The 21,847-nt window shown below is 41.5% G+C and overlaps 1 protein-coding gene across 1 annotated transcript; it reads right to left on the reverse strand.

Annotated features, from left to right (window-relative positions):
- Window positions 1–564: 564 nt before the first annotated feature.
- Window positions 565–21,816, reverse strand: LOC139556369 (macrophage-stimulating protein receptor-like). Its single transcript, XM_071370271.1, has 21 exons — window positions 21,534–21,816; window positions 18,128–19,451; window positions 10,812–10,988; window positions 10,559–10,681; window positions 10,274–10,444; window positions 9,844–10,004; window positions 8,761–8,896; window positions 8,393–8,529; window positions 7,472–7,651; window positions 7,219–7,318; window positions 6,875–7,093; window positions 6,571–6,711; window positions 6,221–6,374; window positions 5,938–6,027; window positions 5,540–5,758; window positions 5,228–5,308; window positions 4,740–4,921; window positions 4,481–4,590; window positions 4,121–4,286; window positions 3,804–3,940; window positions 565–1,480 (listed from the first exon to the last, which is right to left on the reverse strand). Exons 2-21 carry the CDS (start codon window positions 19,346–19,348, stop codon window positions 1,249–1,251), a joined length of 4,137 nt encoding a protein of 1,378 aa, XP_071226372.1. The 5' UTR covers window positions 19,349–19,451; window positions 21,534–21,816; the 3' UTR covers window positions 565–1,248.
- Between the last annotated feature and the right edge of the window lie 31 nt (window positions 21,817–21,847).

Consider the following 21,847-nt stretch of genomic DNA (forward strand, 5'->3'; position numbering starts at 1 on the left):
TTACCCTCCCCGGAACCCAGGCACATTTTTTACAATGTGCGCTTTTCTTAGAAATAATAAAATGTCCCGCCATCTGGGAATTCACTTTTGTTCTTATGTATCTTGGAAAAAACATAGACTTTATGTTTATTTCCCTCTTGTTTTATTTGTCTTGGATTCCTTTTGTGTGCAAGAAGCGGGACTGTTGTGTGACTACTTTCCACAGAAATCCAGCTCATCTTTGGATGGGTGTTTTATGGTTGTTCTTCCTATTAATTCATGACAACAGCCAAATCTAATTGGCTAATGACCACTGTGTGCACTTACAAAGAGATAGATATGCAATTTAAAAGTATGGAAAGGATATTATCCATATGGTATGTACACCATTGCTACGTGTTTTTCAGTGAGCTATTTCTATTTTACTTTATGGTGTTCATACAACGTGATTCACATATTAAAGAAGTGCTGAATTTTCTCCATATTTCTCCAGCGTTCCATAAATATAGTAGAACACTGGCCTCTAGTGGAAGCCTTTCTCAATGACAGTAATAATATCCTGATGGACTCATTAAAAAATATAGATAATTTGGGGGGTGTACACATGTACACGTTTATTTACACACGTGTGAATTGGAAATGTGTTTTTTGCATATCCCAGCTGCATATTTACCAGTGACAGTTTACACAAGTGTCAGTTGTCTCTGATCTACTGTAAGTGTAGAATGACAATGGGTGAAACAACCACATGGGAAGAAGCTAATGTAGAAAATGTTAAAACTTAAATTACATAAATGAATTTCTTATCATATTGGAATTTTACATAAATGAGCCATTTTACCAAAATCTCACAGGAACAAGAGTATATAAACAAATAAATATGTTAATTTATTACACTATCTAAAACACATTGTGCATGAAATAAAAGTAACAGAATAATGACAGATCACTGTTAAAACATTAGGGTACATTTTGTTTGGTAAAAGTATGATCCAAAATATACAGTATAATTACTACATCTCAAGAAAATTAAGAGAAAACATATAGACATTACATCCGTTCTTATTTACAAAAAGCTTTGCCAGGTAATATACTATAATGTGAATGGGGGAGGACCATTCAAGTCCCTACACTTAGAACACTAGGTAGTAAAAGACAAGTCATTTTCTCCAGGATAACCGACGACCTTTAGTTTGACTTTCTAACTGAGCCCCTTGTGCTCATAGCACCAAGCCATACTGTACTACATGTACCTGTCCTGATGTGACATCAGGAGGACATTGAGCGTGTGTCTTCAGTGTCTGAGGAATCACACTCGTCTGCGGACTCTGTGAGGGCAGGGTAGGGGCGTGGCTGGTCCAGATTGACGTAGGTGACCTTGAGGCTGATGTAGTGCTCCCCCTCAAGGCCAGACAGGATGGTCAGGACAGCAGACACCAGCGTTGCGAAGCTGGGTCTCATCTCTGGGTCTGGGTCCCAGCACTGCAGCATGATGGCATACCTGGAGAGAGTTACATATAGCACTTACTATGGGGCTTTCTTCTAAAAATAGAAGTACAAGTCATACACTACCGTTCAAAAGTTTGGAATGTCCTTGTTTAAAAAAAAAAGAACATCAAATTGATCAGAAATACAGTGTAAACATTGTTAATGTTGTAAATGACTATGGTAGCTGGAAACGGCAGATTTTTAATGGAATATCTACATAGGCGTACATAGGCCCATTATCAGCAACAATCACTCCTGTGTTCCAATAGCATGTTGTGTTAGCTAATTCAAGTTTATCATTTTAAAAGGCTAATTAATCATTAGAAAACCCTTTTGCAATTATGTTAGCAGAGCTGAAAACTGTTCTGATTAAAGAAGCAATAAAGCCTTCTTTAGACAAGTTGAGTATCTGGAGCAGCAGCATTTGTGGGTTTGATTACAGGCTCAAAATGGCCAGAAACAAAGTCCTTTCTTCTGAAACTTGTCAGTCTATTCTTGTTCTGAGAAATTAAAGCTATTCCATGCGAGAAATTGCCAAGAAACTGAAGATCTCGTACAACGCTGTGTACTACTCCCTTCACAGAACAGCGCAAACTGGCTCTAACCAGAATAGAAAGAGGAGTGGGAGGCCCCGGTGCACAACTGAGCAAGAGGATAAGTACATTAGAGTGTCTAGTTTGAGAAACAGACGCCTCACAAGTCCTCAACTGGCAGTTTCATTAAATAATACCCGCAAAACACCAGACTCAACGACAACAGTGAAGAGGCGACTTCGGGATGCTGGCCTAGGCAGAGTTGCAAAGAAAAAGCCATATCTCAGACTGGCCAATAAAAATAAAATATTAAGATGGGCAAAAGAACACAGACACTGGGCAGAGGAAGATTGGAAAAAAGTATCTACAGGGACTAATCTAAGTTTGGGGTGTTTGGATCACAAAGAAGAACATTTGTGAGATGCAGAAAAAATGAAAAGATGCTGGAGGAGTGCTTGACGCCATCTGTCAAGCATGGTAGAGGCAATGTGATGGTCTGGGGGTGCTTTGGTGGTGGTAAAGTGGGAGATATGTACAGGGTAAAAGGGATCTTGAAGAAGGAAGGCAATCACTCCATTTTGCAACGCCAGCCATACCCTGTGGACGGCGCTTAATTGGAGCCAATTTCCTCCTACAACAGGACAATGACCCAAAGCACAGCTTCAAACTATGCAATAACTATTTAGGGGTGAAGCAGTCAGCTTGTATTCTGTCTATAATGGAGTGGCCACCACAGTCACCGGATCTCAACCCTATTGAATTGTTGTGGGAGCAGCTTGACCGTAAGAAATGCCCATCAAGCCAATCCAACTTGTGGGCGGTGCTTCAGGAAGCATGGGGTGAAATCTCTTCAGATTACCTCAACAAATTGACAACTAGAATGCCAAAGATCTGCAAGGCTGTAATTACAGCAAATGGTTTGAAGGACACAGTTTGAAGGACACAATTATTATTTAAATTAAAAATAATTATGTATAACCTTGTCAATGTCTTGACTATATTTCCTATTCATTTTGCAACTCATTTCATGTATGTTTTCATGAAAAACAAGGGCCTTTCTAAGTGACCCCAAACTTTTGAACGGTAGTGTACAAATTGCTTAACTGAAATAAAACAATATTGTGCAGGCTATGTACTTATTTCAATTTACGGACCAAAATGACTTAGCAAAAGCGATATGGAGACGATTTATGGCTTTTACATATTTGATGTGTTTTTTCCCCACACAGAAAAGTCAGCCATTATGTTTTGTTATCCTACTCTACTGTTGTTTTCTCAATTGTTAATCTGTATTTCAACACTTCCTATTTTTCACTGGGAGAAGGGACACATTAGATTAGACTGTAGGATGTATCATTGATAATGGGATGAGCACACATGGAAAAACATGTTGACGTTCAGATGTAATCTCACACCAGTAAATGTGTGTGCATATGGGCGCGTATGAGGATATCTTTCAAGTGAAGCATATTGATGATCATTAACTCCCAGACGACATTGCTTGACAATATTTGGATATGTGTGTGGTGGACATTTACAGGTTTAACACTGCAGGTTGACCTTTCCAACATCCTTTAATTACTGGCTATACTTTCCTGTTCCTCTTTGTTGCAACTGTAGAGGTGGGAAATTCATGCAGAACATTCAGATTTTTTAAGGCATCTATGTTACTGTATAACCATATTTACTATAGACATATAATTTGTTTACTTTGAAAAGGGCTTCTCTTTTTATTTTGAGTTCTACTATGAGGTATTTCCAACAAAATGAACTGTTATCTAGACTATCATTACCACTACTTACAAAGGGTCAGAACAGAACTGTGGTTGGGGGAGTCTCCTGCCTTTCAGCAGGTAATGTGTGATGTCATAGGGGTCCACCTCTGGGTAGGGGCTTGCTCCTCTGGTTAACATCTCCCATATCAACACCCCAAAGGACCACTGTAATAGGAGGTCATGATGAAAGTTAGCATGGTGAGAAAGGATTTGGGTGTAATATAAAGTTGCTCTTATTGCTGTGTAGTAACACTGTAATTAATCAAGTAACAACATTGTCCGTCCTAATTCCACAAATGCTGCCTAATTCTTATTATGTTATCAGAAAGTAATTCCTTCACTTACTACGTCTGACTTGGCAGTGAATTTCTGTGTCTGTAGGCTCTCAATGGCCATCCACTTGACTGGTAGCTTGGCCTTCCTGTGGTCCTGAACACTGTAGTACTCCTTATCGAACACATCCCTGGCCATGCCGAAGTCTGCCACCTTCACTGTGTACGACTCATCCAGCCTGCACAGACAATAGTAAGGGCAAACATAAGGGTCACAGATTGGTGATCTGTGAAAGCAAGCCTGCAACTATAGTACAGTAGGATTGCTAAGTAAAATAAAACCAGTTTGCTTATGTCAGGACTCATTTGTAGTTTAAAGTGGTGACTAGCCCCAGTCACAGAGAACTGAAGTGACTGCTCAACCCTGACTTACATGCAGTTGCGTGCTGCGAGGTCTCTGTGCACAAACTTCATATGTGCTAAGTACTCCATCCCCTTGGCAACCTGAAGCCCAAAGCCAATCAGGTCTTTCACCGTGGGGTTCTATAGGAAGAATCAATATCACACAATAAAGATGTCGGTCACATAAGCCTTGAGATATATCACTCAGGTGTTAAGGAGATCCCTTGTATGCTGATCAAAGTGAACAGGTGGTAGTATTGTAGCTACTGTTTTGGCACCGGCTTCCTCACCCTTTTCTCACAGCGTATGAAGTGGCGGAGGTCCCCGTGCTTCATATAAGGTAGTACCACCAGGGGGAGCCCCTCCTGAGGCAACAGGATGCCCAGCAGAGAGAGAACGTTGGTGTGATGGAACCCCTTCATCAAGATGCCCTCCTTCAGAAACTGCTCTACCTCTTCTACATCTGTTATCCCTGATATGGCACACACACACACACATGCACGACACATGTACAACACACGCACACACAAATGCATGCTCATATGCAGGGCACACACACACAAATGAACGTAAAAACTGCTTATGAACAGTCAGCATTTACAGATAAAGCTTAAAAACCCTAAACAAACCACATTAAACCTAGTGTACATGTTTAATTCTTCCTGCGTATGAGCAGGGTTGTTCCATGTTTACCCAGCTGGTCACATGTACAGGTGACTAATACTCAGTCCACCTGGTTCAGCTCTAGAACATTGTGAATCAGGAAGGAGGTGCTCACTGTTCAATGACTTGACAGCACAGTGGATTTCTCTGTTGTTATGGTCTGTGAAGTAGCCATGGTAAACTGTGCCAAAATGACCTTGGGGAGATAAGAGAACATTATTATCATCAGAAACAAAATTCAACGACATACTGTATATCACGTCATCGGTGTGAGTCCCTATTATGATCCATGAACTATAAAATTGCTGATTTATATGCTATAATAACACCCTCTATCCATCAGTCAAGGTGGTATGGGAGTAGTAGCCTATGTGCATTTGATTAAAAAGCACTCTCTGTGTGCTGTACACACTGTAATGAGACTGACCCTTGCCGATGATCTGGTGGTGCTGGACGATGAGCATGTCTGCTGGGATCAGCACGTCCTTCACCTCCTCCAGGAGCTCTGGTCTAAAGCTGGAGATGGAGATCTTCTCAGGGGGCATGAGGGGGTTGAGGGTGGGGTCCATGCTGCCTGCAGCATAGGCCGGGCTGGGGAATACCACTGGGCTTCCCAGAGCCGAACTTGGCCTCTGAGGCAGGACTACTAGAGTGGTGAGGGGCAAGGTCAGTAGAGTTCCTTCAGCATGTGTAGATAATTAATTTATGTCAGTATGTGTAGATTTCAACCACTGTTGTTGAAACCTAAGAATAGAAATTGAACGAGACAAAATGGATTGATAGATTCCCTACATAAAATATTATATTAGCCAATTACAGTCTCACCTCTTCTGTAGTCCCCTACAGGTGACAGTTCAACACTACTACTGCCGGAGCGGTTGTGGTTATGGGCCAAACGGGTCTCCACCTGAGAGGCTGGAAATGAGTTTTCAATCATAAACCAAGGGAGTAGGGAACCGCATCAAAACAAGACAATGTTAGCTACCACTGTCACTTTACATGGCTGTGGAGGTCCTACTGAAACCAGTTGCATAAGACATCCTCATTACCAGTCATTGGGGTTGTGTAAGATGGCCTGATTAAAGTCCAGACAGACAGGGAAACCCACCTTTCTTCTGCTTCCTCAGGTGCTTCATGACTACGAAGGCCAGCACGGCCCCCGCCACCAGGGCCCCCAGTATCCCCAGTACGATGCCCACCATGTAGTGGTTACTGACCAGGACCACAGTCCCAACGTTGTGAACCTGCCCATTGATGGAGATCTGGGGGAGGATAGACAGTGGGTCAGATCAAGACTGCTGCCAGAGACTACTGTCTTGTTTTTCTCATTTAACCACATATTTAGGGAAAACAACCAATTGGAGCCCAATAGTAGGATGTTTATTGCTTGAATCTATGTAAAGTTGTTGACATACTCTAATGTTGAATGGACAACATAGTGTCCAGTTACTAACTTACCTTCACAGGCAGTCCACTGATGGTTACGTTTCTAGGGATCCTGCAGGTGATTTCATTGTCCAGAACCTTCGCGTCACAATCCACTCCTCCCACTGTCATAGTGATTGTCATGCAGGAACTCACAAGATTCAGTTTCTGGTGCTGTGAGGGGAAGAAAAAAAGAGTTCTGAGTTTTTCTTCTTGAAAAGGTTTAAACAGTATGTAAGCAATAAAAACAATAGTCTTAACTCCTTCTGACAGTAAGTTGCAGTCAAATAGACATGACACCATTAACATTTTGTTGTTATGGCACTGTTGCACTTACATGTAGTGACACTTCATCTTGTCCAGCATACAGCCTAAGTACATGGCCCTCAGTTTCAAAGGGTATTGGCTCGCCATAGGGGTGGTAGGAGAACACTCCATTCCACAGTCCAACAGCTCCATCCATATCAAAGGAGAGCTCCCCTTCCTCTGTCTCTTCCCGGGGGAAAGCAGGGGTTATGCATTCCATCCGTGTGGGCAACGACTTGCCTTTGCACTCCTGGAGGGAATTATAAAAATAGCTGTATGAATATGATTATATTATGTATACTATAGAGATAAACATGTTTTCATCTCTATCATGTACACAGTATGTGGTAATATAATCTTACAACGAGATCTTACTCTGGTGACAGGCTTCAGGTGGCTCTCATTGGGCCTAAAGCGGATGATGGTCCTGTATACAGAGTCCAAGTTCTTCCCCTCAATGATTATCTTTGACCCCCTGGAGAGTGGAGAGACGATAACATAACAGATTCTACAGAGACCCAACAGCAGGGCTTAGATTGATTGACCTTGTCTCATGGTTGAGATGGTAACACTGATCGTAGAGACTGGTCATTCCATATAGTGAAGAAGCCTCACTGGCTTGGCCTACCTGTCAAAACTGCAGTCTGGGAGGACGGCTGTGACCTCGGGGTTCTCTTTGTAGTAGAAGACCTTGGTGGTGAGGACGGGGGACTTGTCTATGAACACACTGAGGGGGACGTCCCTCACCTCCGAGATGGGCTGAGACAGACAGATGATGGAGGACATGTTCCCTCTGGGCGCTGTGACACTGGAGACAGGTGGAGTAGAGGAAGTCCAGGGTTAGTGCTCCTACAGGCTATACTATAGGATGTAGGTTCACCTCACTCTACATTTGGCTTTCACATCTGACACATTAAAAAGTTTAACAGACAACTTAAAAGATATACTGGTAGAATATTTGAAAAAAAATATCTATATATATTTCCACCACAGTGAGTTAGTCATCAAAACAACTCGTTTTTCATTCACTCCCTGTAATTGAAAGGTTTAAAGGTTAAATTTTTAAAAATAATAAGTAGTCTGAGCACAGTCAGATCGAAATCAGTTTCCAATACTGACATTACTGTATAAACAAATGCTGGGACAAGCATGCGGCTCTCACACGTAAATAGTAGACAGTGAATTATGTCAAACTCTTAGAAGAAAGGTGCTATCTAGAACCTAAAAGGGTTTTTCAGCTGTCCCCATAGGAGAACCCTTTGAAGAACCATTTTTGGTTCCAGGTAGAATCCTTTTGGGTTCCATGTAGAACGCTTTCCACAGAGGGTTCTACATGGAACGCAAAAGAGTTCTACCTGAAACCAAAAAAGGTTCTACCTGGAACCAAAAAGGATTCTCCTATGGGAACAGTGGAAAAACAATTTTGGAACCTTTTTTTCTAAGAGTGTACAGTCAGGTATTTTAGAAGTCCAGGTTAGAGAAAACAGACTTTGGGTGAAAACATCACAAGAGAGACATAATAACATAACCAGTAACTGCATCTGCCCACCTGGTGATTGGGCAGGGCTCTCCATTCAGAGTGACCCTTCTGGTCTTCCCAGCATCCAGGTGAGGCCCAGTCACAGTGATCAAAGTTCCCCCAACACGAGGCCCGTAGTTGGGCTGGATCTCTGTGATGTTGGGAATCTGCCAGAGGGAGCAAAATGTCACCAATTTAATCATAAGGCCATTCATCAAGTATTGCTGAAAAAGTGATGGTGACTTTGTATGTACAACAAAGGATACTTCCAAACTCACTTGATATTTACAATATGTTTCTGTTACATGCAATAATATATCTTATTATTAACAGAGGCATAATAAAATGAATCACCCAACTACAACTAAGCAGTTAAATCAATGGTAAGTTCAAATTACCACAAAGGTAAATCCTGGCATCTCTGCTTTCCCGTCGATGGAGTAGCGGCCCTCCACCTTCCCCTCTTGCACCTCTACAGTGATGTTAACTGGTTTGGACAGCTCAATGGCCCCAGAGCGAATCTTACACACCAGGCTAAGGAGCGGCACAAGAACAGGCTCATCAACATGTCAGTGTCAAACTAACATTGATGCAGCAGAAATCACCACGAGACATGAATACATTTCAGTTGAATTAACATCTATGTTGCATTACTAGTTGAGTAAAACCTACCTACATATAATAAACCTACTGTATACACTGAGTAAACAAAACATTAAAAACAGCTGTTCTTTCCATGACATAGACTGACCAGGTGAATCCAGGTGAAAACTATGATCCCTTATTGATGTCACTTGTTAAATCCACTTCAATCAGTGTAGATTAAGCCTTAAGACAATTGAGAGATGGATTATGTATGTGTGCCATTCAGAGGGTGAAGACCTGCAATGCTGCTGGGTTTTTCAGATTCAACAGTTTCCTGTGTGTATCAAGAATGGTCCACCACCCAAAGGACATCCACCCAACTTGACACAACAGTGGGAAGCATTGGAGTCAACATGGGCCAGCATCCCTCTGGAACGCTTTCACCACCTTGTAGAGTCCATGCCCCAATGAATTGAGGCTGTTCTTAGGGCAAAATGGGGATGCAACTCAATATTAGGAAAGTGTTCCTAATGTTTGGTATACTCAGTTTATGTCAATATGTCTAATATGATTCACTGTGTATCTCTGTCATTGTGAGTGGTACTCACTGAGAGTGTTCAAACTTAGTCCAGGGTTAAGAGAGTATACACACTTAAACATTCTAAAGTGGGCTAGCACCAACCTTGGCCCAGGACTAGCTGGCCTTGCTTTGGAGCAGGATTAGCACCGACTTTTCGGGGCTAGCCAATCACAGAGTTCTATTGTTACCTAATTTGAATATGCTACTCCAGAAAAGTGACATTTGGTTTTAGTTCTGATTGTGGGAACACAGGCTAAGTTAACCCAGGGTCAGTCTTTGCCTGGGGCGAAGAACAATGAAGTGTGAAAAAGCCTACTGTGTGTTGTTGCTCTTCAGTGGCAGCACAGCACAGGCTGTCTGTCCCAGTCTGACCAGGTGGGTTCTGGAGCTGATGGCAGGCCTCAGGGGAGACTGGAACTCCCAGCCACACAGAGTCAGCTCTGACTGACCATCAGGGGGAGCCATCTTGGGAAAGAACTAAACCAAACAGGAACAAACAGACTCAGCATATGACCAACAATAACAACTTAGCATAATCACAACATACAAATACAAAGTTATGGTCACGTTATGCTCCGGTAATCTGTGAATATGGACAATCTCAAACATATCTTTATGATAACCAAACATGCATATGACTAATGACATTTCTAGCCAGCATTAACAACAATGGTATTGGTGGGTAGCTAATTGCTCCAATCTAAACTGCATTAAACAAACACATCCCTCTCCCCAGTTCTTCTCACCCCGGTGATACCAGGGGGGCAAGACTTATTCCTCCAGCGGCCACTGCACTCCTCCTTCCAAGAGCACACTCCAGAGCACCAGCCACAGCCCATGAACTCAGGAGCCATCAGGCACATTGCACAGGTCATGAAGTGCTGGCAGCCTGGCCCCCTCTGAGGTACCTGGATCACCTGCCAGCCAAAGAGAGAGATGTGATTAACTTTGATCAAATCAAAGAGTCACTTTGATTGCTGTGTACAGTGTATTTACTAACTGTAACTGATTTTGAACAGGCTTTTCCATACCTTGTCTCCAACCACAAACAGTAGAGATTCTGACGAGTACACAGCAGCAATGGAGGAGACCCTCTGGTTCTCTACCAAGGTGTAATTAGCAAAGATAGTAGGGCTTGATCTTCTCAAAACAAGCTGACAAAAAGACAGAGCAGATAGTTAGTAATCTATCAAAGAAGGGCCGGACTGTGTTCACATTTTTCATTCATTAGCTCAAATGGAACAGGATCACACACTATTGTGAGCTCTCTGTCCCCCTCCATACCTGCAGGAGCCGTCCAGTGGAGGTGCCAATGTGTGCCACGGTCTTGTTCTCAATGGTGGTGACCAGCAGTGAGGTGAGCAGGACATCATTCATCTGCTTGTTGAAGAGGTCCACTCTGTAATAAGGCTTAGACACCATGCTGGGGTGGTCCCTGCAGGTGGCGTTGTTCTCCATGCTCTAGTAACAGGGAGATAGGCCATAGTAGATAGGGAGACGATGTACGTTTTTAGTAGGGCCCAGAGTTTTTCCTGGTCAGGAAACCATGTCCAAGTCATGAGTAGTATGAATCTATCAGAATCCTTCTGGGCTTCAAACAGAGGACACTTAGGGGTATGAAGGACTGCATATATAAATCGAATTGTGCTCTTCAAATAATAACATAAAAAAGTACATACACAATATTTAGATAACACTCTTAGAAAACAAGTTGTTATCTAGAACCTTAAATGGTTCTTCGGCTGTCCCCTTAGAAGTACCTTTTGAAGAACCCTTTTTGGTTCCAGGTAGAATCCTTTCTACAGAGGGTTCTACCTGGAACCAAAAAGGGTTCTACCTGGAACCAAAAAGGGTTATGTTATGGGGACAACCAAAGAATACTTTTGGAATACTTTTTTCTAAGAGTGTAAATAACAGAAAGCAAAAAAAGTATTATCTTGATGCATGTACAAATTGTGTTCACATTTCGTAACAAAAGCCCTCCAGCTCCAACCTGTTGGCTAAAGTGCTTTAGTAAACGTAGGGCAGTATATAAGGGTACATGACAGGCCTTGAGGCACTACAGCCTACTGCTGTTGTTTTGTAAACAAATGTGGCATGAAAGTTCTAGGAACAAGGAACTGGATGAGCAGCTTTTCTGATGGCAAGTGAACAAGAAGAAAAAGTTGTAACGCTTTAGAAGGGAACACTTTGAGAACACGCCGACCAGTGAGTTGCTCCACAGTTCTGATGCTATTATTATGTCAGTTGTAGTCTGTGCATCATTATTGACTCATTCTGCCCACCTTCCTCATGGGACCAGAAAACCACAATGGTGTCTGGCCTCAGAGGTCACAGTGATTCATAGTGCTAATATATTCTAGTGATCACTCTGACGTGGTACAATTAAACCTATTATTCGATCCATCTAACATGATAAAGAAGCAATCATTGTCTCAGATTTCAAGTTACAACAGTCAAGAATATGCACACAAGCTGTTGTGCAAATTAGGAATTCTCCAAAAAGGCAGTTGAATCAAAAACTAGAAGAAGAAGGATATAGCCAAGGAACAGTATATGCTCATTAGTTCAACAGAACTGCTTGTGGTGTTTGGGAAACAGTATCTGTACTACTGACACAAAAGTGAATATGTCGTATGATCAGAGTGTTTTTTCTGACTGTCTCGGGAACTTATAAAAAAAGGTGTTTTCTCCCACAATACTGTACTAGGAAAAGATTGGTTAAGGTGGGTTTATTTCTATGGTTTCATAACATCTGTGTGTGCTGGAGGTAGAGGGCAGACAGTGTGGCAAAGACCAGACAACAGTAAACACTCAATGCCATGGGCCAGTAATAGTACACTGAAACAGACTTCAAATTATACAGTCGGGTCCCAAATTATTGGCACCCTTGATAAAGATGAGCAAACATTTTTATAAATTGTATTATTTTAATTATTTACATTTTAATACTAATACAATTGGTCAGAGGTTTTGTTTAACTAATAACCTCCGCTTGCGAGGATAGTGACACAGCATTTTTCTCAAATGTTTTATGAGATTGGAGAACACATTGGGAGGGATCCTAGACCTTCCTCCATATAGAGAGACCATTCCTCCATCTTTCCAGATCCTTGATATCCTTAGTGTGCGATTAAGGACTACCCTCTTCAATTCAAACTACAGGTTTTCAATGGGGTTCAAGTCCGGAGACTGAGATGGCCATTGCAAAATGTTGATTTTTGGTCAATTTACCATTCCTTTGTAGATTTTGTTGTGTGTTTGGGGTTATTTTTCTTACTGGAAGATCCACTTGTGGCCAAGTTTCAGCCTCCTGGCAGAGATAACTAGGTTTTTGACATAAATGTCCTGGTACTTGGAAAAGTTCATGATGCAATTGACCTTAACAAGGCCCCCAGGACCAGTGAAAGCAAAATAGTCCCAAAACACCATATTTTGCAGTAGGTATGAGGTTATTTTCTGCATATGCATCTGTTTTTCGACACCAAACCCACCACTGGTATGTGTGGCCAAAGAGCTCTGTTTTCAAGTCATCTGACCACATAAGAAAATATATCCACTTCAATAATGCCTACTACACAACAGATAATGACACTAGACGGAAGTGTAGTTGTTCTTGTGAGAAGCAGGGTTATTGGTATCAGCTATGAGCTACTGTTGGAGAGGGAGGGGCCAGGATTTCAGATTTCTGTAAATTCCAGCTGGCAGGCCACTGCTGCCCTGAATTATGAAAACACACAGGTACAGAAAAGTACTGTAAAACATGGTAGAGGTGGCCTCAGTTGCCTTCACCTGGAATTTCAGTTTTGCAGAATGAGAATCTAATGAAGGATTATCGTTCATCCACCCATTTAATGTCAAGTGTGACTAATAGTGGAGAAAACTACACAAACAACATGTTAGGTCTTGGGCTTCTCTTAGCATTCAGCTAACGATGTCTGACATCATTCCATAATCTCCAGGTCAAATCTACCTGAAAGCCACATCCATTTTTCCTCCCACAAGTTTCATGACACTTGGATTAACATCAAAACTATGTTTTTTAATTCCCTAATCCTGGGCCATAATATTTCAATTATATATCAATGTTCCGTGAGCACAGGAGTTCTTTGGCAAGTTCTTAATTTAGCATAATACTTCGCTTATGAATCTGGCCAAGATTTCAAGCTGTCATCCATCTTCAATATCATTGGAACCTCTAAATTAAGGCAATAGTTATCTGATGCACATAATGTGCCTAAAAGTCAAACTCTCCAACGGCCTTACAGGAACATTCCACATTCAAGGAAGTTCATGGCCAGGCTTCCTTCAGTTTGCAGGAGGCTGAATGTATCTCACCGGAAAAGCATCCGATTGAGCGAAACAGCACCCCTCTGTCTCAGTATGTGTACGCCCTCTATCTGATGCCGTCTGGTCAAAAAGAGTATGACATTGTTGCCGCCCGTAGCATTGAATGCAAGGGAAGCCAGCGAGCATTTCGCTTCCCTTGATAAAATAATAATAATAATAGACAATCAACGTTGAGCTAAACCGAGTGAGCGCAACTGTGAATGATCCTGGCGCACCAAAAAAAAGTGTCAAGGGAAGCCAGTTTGGATTTGGCTTCAAACCAATCACAAGCCAAACGTAATTTACAGAAAAAAATGTATTATTGCATCTCGTTGTGTCGTTGTCCTCCGGTGGCTAACTAGCTAGCTAAAATCGTCCCTTTCCTAAATTACCCATGGATCGAGATAGGGATTTGGACTAGTGGTTTTACTTAATTCTCCGTACTGGCAAACTATTATAATGGCGATTCTGATCTATCCATAAATTCATATATTGTTTCCCTGGCCTGAGAGGATGGAAGTTCAATATGTAGCTAGAGCGGGCGCATCGTTGGGGCGAGCGGGCGCATCGTTGCCCATCAAAGAAAGTTAGACTAACGAGCAAGCATTTTAACCAGGTAACCTAGGACAACAAAAACTAAAAGTGTGTACTGTATGACAGAGTCATGAAAGAGAGGACGATGGCATTGGCGTTTCAGGGTGAGTCAACATGTTTTTTTCTACTTGCACGCACGCACGTGTAACGGATGTGAAATGGCTAGCTAGTTAGCGGGTACGCGCTAGTAGCGTTTCAATCAGTTACGTCACTTGCTCTGAAACCTAGATGTAGTGTTGCCCCTTGCTCTGCAAGGGCCGTGGCCTTTGTGGAGCGATGGGTAACGATGCTTCGTGGGCGACCGTTGTTGATGTGTGCAGAGGGTCCCTGGTTCGCGCCCGTGTCGGGGCGAGGGGACGGTTTAAAGTTATACTGTTACATTGATGCTGTTGACCCGGATCACTGGTTGCTGCGGAAAAGGAGGAGGTTGAAAGGGGGGTATGTGAAATGGCTAGCTAGTTAGCGGGTACGCGCTAGTAGCGTTTCAATCAGTTACGTCACTTGCTCTGAAACCTAGATGTAGTGTTGCCCCTTGCTCTGCAAGGGCCGTGGCCTTTGTGGAGCGATGGGTAACGATGCTTCGTGGGTGTCAGTTGTTGATGTGTGCAGAGGGTCCCTGGTTCGCGCCCGTGTCGGAGCGAGGGGACGTACTAAAGTTATACTGTTACACACGCACACACACACACATAAATCAGTACCATGGACAGCCATATCATATTTAGCTTACGTTGATTGGACAAAATCGTTTTTTGGTATCTTAGTTGTCACTGTATTAGACTAAACATAGGTGATTTGATGATGTTGAAATATTGATGTTGAAATGCTGCTGGAATAGTGGAGGCAGCTCCTGTTTTCTTTGCAACTTGCAGTAACTCTGTGGTTCTAAATCAATAATTTTTTAGTAGTCTGAAAATGTTGGAAACATTAACTTGCTTGACCATGCTGTAGTAGGTCATGTAACTTTTTGTTTTGTGGACTTCACCCGGCAGATGTTGCTCTCCGGTTTTGTGATGAAACAAAGGTGTGGTTGAATTTATTCTGCCACTGTGTCTTCTTATTGTCTCGGCCGTACGCCTATATATCACGATGACAAGGGATATGAACTAACAACGCAATTATCACAACACATAGGTTGTAATATGGCTTTTTTTCCTGGCTTGGCTTCCTCAGTAATTTTACCCATGCACCGCTACTGCACAAAACATTGGATTTTACCCAATTTAACAAAAGAATGTCAGAACCAGAGATCTGTAGAGGTCTGGGAATGTTTGCAGAGTCAAATGAGATGTCATAGTGACACTCATTGGCATGTTTTCAGCTAGGCCTATTTGCTGATATTCTTGGTCTTACACAAATACAATTAACAACAAAAAAATTAACAATCAAAAATGTTGTTTAATTTCCAGATTAATGAGGCATAAAATTCATTTGACTGACAATAGAACATTGCCAAAGGCACTGTTAAAGTACATGTGCCATGAGAGATTTATTCAAAGACACATATCTGGAAACAAGTTTAAAAGCTAACTAACTCCCAAATACATTGGCCTCTGTCCAAAATCCTGTTCCTTTTCAGCTGTTTTCTTGTGTTGGAATAATGGTGTGTCCTTTTTCCATAAAACAGTTTTACATCCTAAAAAAGAGCTTCCGGACAAATTGATTGCTCCCTAGAGGAGTCAAGGAGTCAGAAGTAGGGTTGCAAAGCTACCGGTAGTTTACCAAAGTTACCGGAATCTTCAGGTATTTTGGTAATGAATAGAAAATCTAGAGCAATCTATGGTAAATTTTATAAATTTTACTTGAATAACTTAAAATATATATATATTCATATATACTATTCATTTTTTATATCAGTGTCCATATTGTCCCTGAGTTTCTAATAGATAGGCCATATGGTTCAAGAGAAAATGGCCTTTTTAATGAAAAAAACATCTAATCATAGATGGCATTATTAAGAAAACAAAAAAATCACAACTGCCACTGGTTTGATGCCAAAACATTGAAAAAAAAATTTGTAAAATAAATAAAAAAGTGGAAAAAATATATAAAGGATATTTCATGCTGAAAACCTCATACTAAACACCAATGCTATTCACTAAGTTGAATAGACAAAATATTAGCTGACAACAGAAGAATTTTGATTAAGCTTTATGGATGTGTCATCTGGGCAAAGCTGTCATCAAGGCAAAGGGTGGCTACCTTGAAGAATCTCAAATATAAAATATATTTTGATTTGTTTAATACTTTTTTGGTTACTACATGATGCCATATATGTTATTTCATAGTTTTGACGTTTTCACTAGTATTATACAATGTAGAAAATAGTAAGAATAAAGAAAAACCCTTGAATGAGTAGGTGTGTCCAAACTTTTGACTGGTACTGTATGTAAGGTATTTATTTATTTTTTATTATAAATTTGCAAAAATTTATAAAAACCTGTTTTCGTAGAATAAGGACGTAACGTAACAAAATGTGGAAAAGGTCAAGGGGTCTGAATACCTTCCGAATGTACTGTAGAATATACAAATGATCTTATATCTTCATCTACACAGGAATGAGAGCCGTTAAAATAATCTGGATTCCTGCCATAAGAGTAGTACAGAATGTTTCAGTCCTCCAGACAGCTCCCATTTGTCTCCTGGTGCACTCATTATCCTTCACACTGTTTCACACTTTCGTAAAACTTTTTTTATATAGTTATCAGTGGATCACCCACTCTCACTGACTTCACAGACATCCAAGTCTCCATTTTACCAGTCCAGCCAGGCATGTACGCACTGTCGTAGCTGAATCAGAATTAGTTAAGTAACATAGCATAACTATGCAGAATATCAGAAAGAGAGAAGGGCTCCACTATGTTTGTACGCTAGTCACTCCCTTCTTTTCCCATTGGGGAGAGGAGTATGGAAGTGTCTGGAATCATTGTATTACCCCTCTCATACTGTTGAACTTATCTTTCATGGTATATGACCTAGAGAATTACTACCCTTTCTGAGCATGTCCAGGAGAGGGTGTATTTGAGATGGGAGTATCTAGAATTGACAATTGATATATGCCATTGGATGAGGTAATGTTTTGGTCCTAAGGGGTACCAAGAACGAGATTAGAACCTCGGTTAAAGAGACCAAACTGAAGGATAATTTATAGCTAATGCTATAAATTATGGGATACTCCTCTTTCAAGTAAAAGGTTCTTTGTGAACTGTTCCTAAGATCTGTGTTTCGTCATGTGAGTTGAGAGGGGTGTGTCTTGGCTATAAATGATACTAAGAATTGTTTTGTAGGGACTCTCAGAGAATTCATTTATAGACACTGAATTGATCTGAGAGTCAAAAGGGCTATGGTGAAGCTCATATAATTAAAGATGGACTTTATAATATAACTCTGACTTGTGTGTGGTTTGCTCTCTCATCACGTAGTAATACAGGAAATTACCACGACAGCACACATCTGGGCTTCCTCTCTGTACTGCTCAAGCAGCCAAATTAACTAACGTTTACTCAGTCTGTCACAAATATTAGAGTGCAGTAAGCCTGTAAGCAAAAGACTACATGCTATATATGCATTGTGGAGACATACTGCACAGACGGAGTATACATACAGTATATAACACAATTTATCAACACCTCTCTGGAAAAACCTGTGTGAGTGTTGAGTGGGTGAGCTGGTGAACTCACCTCATGAGGACAGCTCTCGCAGGCCTGGAAGTGGCACAGTCCCCGGGACAGCTGCTCTGGGCCGGACTTACAGCAGTCATCCACCCCGTCATCGATAGCCTTGTTCACGTTGTCCATGGGAAAGGCACAGAGGGCTGAGTCGTGCTCTGTGACCCCGTTGTCATCTGTGACAGCGAACACTCCATACAGGATGTCATCCTCTTCCTCTGCCCCTAGTTCATCTGCCAGCTCCCTGCCTGCCTTTCCAAAGTGGGCTGCCTGCACCACATTATAAACCACATCCTTAAAGGCCTCGCTCCCGCTCACCGGGTTCCTCCTCCTCCTCCGCTTGGGTTCGAAACGGCACTCCAGAACCACCTCCCGGTACCTTCTCATCTCCCACTCGCTCCTCGGCAGGCGGCCCAGCCGAGTCTGAAACGGGGAGAACTCCTGGTCAGGGCTCTCTCTCTGGACAGACAGGAAGTAGACAAACTCCTGGGTGAAGAAGCTGTAGACATACTCAATGTTGTAGGTCCGGCGCAGGCTAGGCAGAACGGTCAGTCCCCGGACGTCGCTGTAGAACCCATCTTCTGTTGCCAATGGTCGGCGCACTGATATGGACTTCCTGCCATATCTCTGTGTAACACTGTCATTGACAGTGGCAGCCACAAAAAAGTATACAGTTTGCCCCTCCTCCACCATGGTGACTTTGGTTCCCAGCGGGCTGGCAAGGCAGTCAGGGCAATAGGCAGCAGAGTTAGATTCTTTTCTGAATAAACATTTTGAAGAATTCTTATTGGGTGCTTGTCCATCTGTCTTAAGTTGGTGAAAATGGCACACACCATATTGAGAACTCCCACAAGAATATAAATACATAAAGAACGTATCCAACAACAATACCTCATTGTCAGTGTTCTCTAGGAAGTTGGGATCCTTGTCAACATCACACAAATTGCAAATCTTACACTCAGGGCTGCCCACAGGGCCTGTAGGAAGCTCCCACACCTTCTCCAAACTCATGTTCACAGCTTCGACCACATTCTGAGATGCAACATATACTTCCTGGTACATTGAGTTGGTCACTATGTTTTGGATGGGGCTTTTTGTTTGGAAGAAGGGCATGGTGTAGGCCACAGAGAAGTTGACAGGGCTAGGGGCTGTGGAGGGACAGGTGTCCAACGCGGAGGCCAGGACAATCTGGAGCCAGACACATGTCAACCACTGGGTGGCCCAGTGGACCATCTCCAATCTGGGACACAGAGAGAAGGGAGCACTGACGTCTTTGGGTTACCTACAGGTCTGATGGTTGGACAATGTCATCCTTATTGAGACCAACTGCAGATCTCTGAGGAGACGAAAAATTATGAATTATTAAAGTAGGACGCCCAGACAGTCCACAAGATTGCAGTCAATATGACTCCTAAACTGTAAACATAATGTGATTTTATCTAAAAAACAAAGAGCTGAGTACTTTCTGACCAAGCCAAATATGAGAGAGACAGTGATGAAGAGACGTGTGGTGATAAAGAGCCAATGTTAAAAGCTTCTGCTGAATCATAGTAAATAACAGCCTAATAGGAAATGTTTAGACACCGGTAGCCAAAGAGAGTTGTGTTGGTATTACACAGTATGTGTCTGTGAAACCTTTTCTTAATTAACAATCTGAAGTATTTCATAAAGTGCCTAAAAATGTCATGCTCTGTCCTCTAACCTCACAACCTAATAATGTAAAAGCCCCAGTAGTGTCAAAAAGCATCTATCCCAATTTGTTCCATGTTCTCATACAAAGGTTATAGTAATTCAAACCCTCTGTCTTTCTAGCTCAATACAGATCAATAATCCAGACTTCTTCTAATTCAAGAGAATAGTAATCTCCCTGGAGGTTTTAATTTCCCTAGAGGTCTTTACATTCAAATGATGAATGGGTTGAAATACATAATTGCTAATCAATACTGAACAATGTAATTACAGCTAGTACTGAAGTTGACCAAAGCACTCCCATGTCCCCTGGACATTCTGCATTTTAATTGAGCCTGATCCCCTGGGTTGATGTTTAACTGGACACATCATAGCAATGTAGCACTCAGGGACCTGGGCCTCTCTACTTTGCATTCCTGTCACAACCACTACGTGCCTTTCTGGGAAAAAGATGCACACGGACTGATGGTCATACAATACGTGCCTTCTAAGTCCCACATGAATATGGGAGCTTCTCAAAAACGTGTTGTGCAATTTCAACAACAGAATAATTATAATGAGGTTAACTACCGGTATATAATAATCTTCATGATACAGTAAAAATACCTATAATAATTTGCCTTTAGACTTGATTGAAAATTGGAAATATAAAATGTTGAGTCTATATACAACATCAATAATTCATAGAATTGCACTGGTGTACATGTTACATTTTAACACCTGCAACTTCATGTCAAACCAACTGAGGTTTAGTGTTTAAAACCAGAAGGGACATGGGTATACATATTAATAGGACTGATTGACTTTCTGCATGCTCATGGTTAATAAACCAAAGGTTTGAAATTGAGTTTCCATTCATTGCCATTTTTAGGTAGGCATGTGATGCATTGTAATCTGGTTTAGGTAATTGAAAAGTCACAAATAGCATTACCTTAGCCTTTTCAGGTGCTTTCTACAAATGTCATTAGGAGAATAGAGCATTACAATAGGCTATGTATCAATGAATACAGTGGAGTACACTACTTTGTCTATGCAGCTTGGTCAACTGTCTGAGCCATGAGTCCGCCTGGGAACATCTCCAATAGCACTAATGTATTAGCTATCCAACTCAACTGAGATGTGATTAATAGGTTTATAATTCTCACAGCTGCCCTGTTAAACATGCAATAAGGCAATAAGAGTTTATCTGACTTGCAGGAAATGCCATGTGTATATCATCATGGAACAGTTAAGGTACACAATTCCTCCATAAAACCAGGTAAATACATACAGTAGTAGTCAATACACTATTATATATTTTTTTTTTTTTCAGCATATCTCAACCTAGTTCTAAGACTGACAAAAACAATATAGACAGAAATAATGTTGTCCTTCAAGTGGAGTAGAAACACACTTGACACACAGTCACTGGTTGAATCAACGTTGTTTCCACGTAATTTCAACTAAATTAAATTGAACCAACGCGGAATAGACGTTTAATTGACGTCTGTGCCCAGTGGGAGGTTTGAAACACCCAACGTAGACCAGTTACTGGGAATCTATCATAGAAAATCGTAGATTATATTTCAGATTATTAAATCATATCAGTGTGAATATGACCTTCTTCTGAATCCAAGTTGAATACATTCGATGTCTAAATCACAGTATAGTTGGGTGAGGAGGGAGAACGAGGAAACTCATCTCACATTATATAAAGCATTTTACGACACCATAGCGTTTCGCTACTTACCTGTTTGAGCTAATGAAAATAGATCACGAATCTCTCATTTGTCTCTGACTGCATTGCCAAACTCTTGACGGCGCGCGGACTTGAACATGTAAACCTACTTTTTCACTCCACCGATAAGCCTATTGATTCTAATACAGCATTACATGAGCCTGAATTTTCCCAAATAATATAGCCTACCCTATTCAAAAAAGTATATTAAAAAATGTAAACAGTTCTTAATTCCATGCACAAATTGAACCACAGACTACATGCAGTACTCCTAAAATGAGGGAACGCACGCCCCTCCTCTTGGCGCGCACTAGTAATACAGTGTA

Source organism: Salvelinus alpinus, chromosome 2 (genome assembly GCF_045679555.1).
Source record: "Salvelinus alpinus chromosome 2, SLU_Salpinus.1, whole genome shotgun sequence".
Classification (NCBI taxonomy): domain Eukaryota; kingdom Metazoa; phylum Chordata; class Actinopteri; order Salmoniformes; family Salmonidae; genus Salvelinus; species Salvelinus alpinus.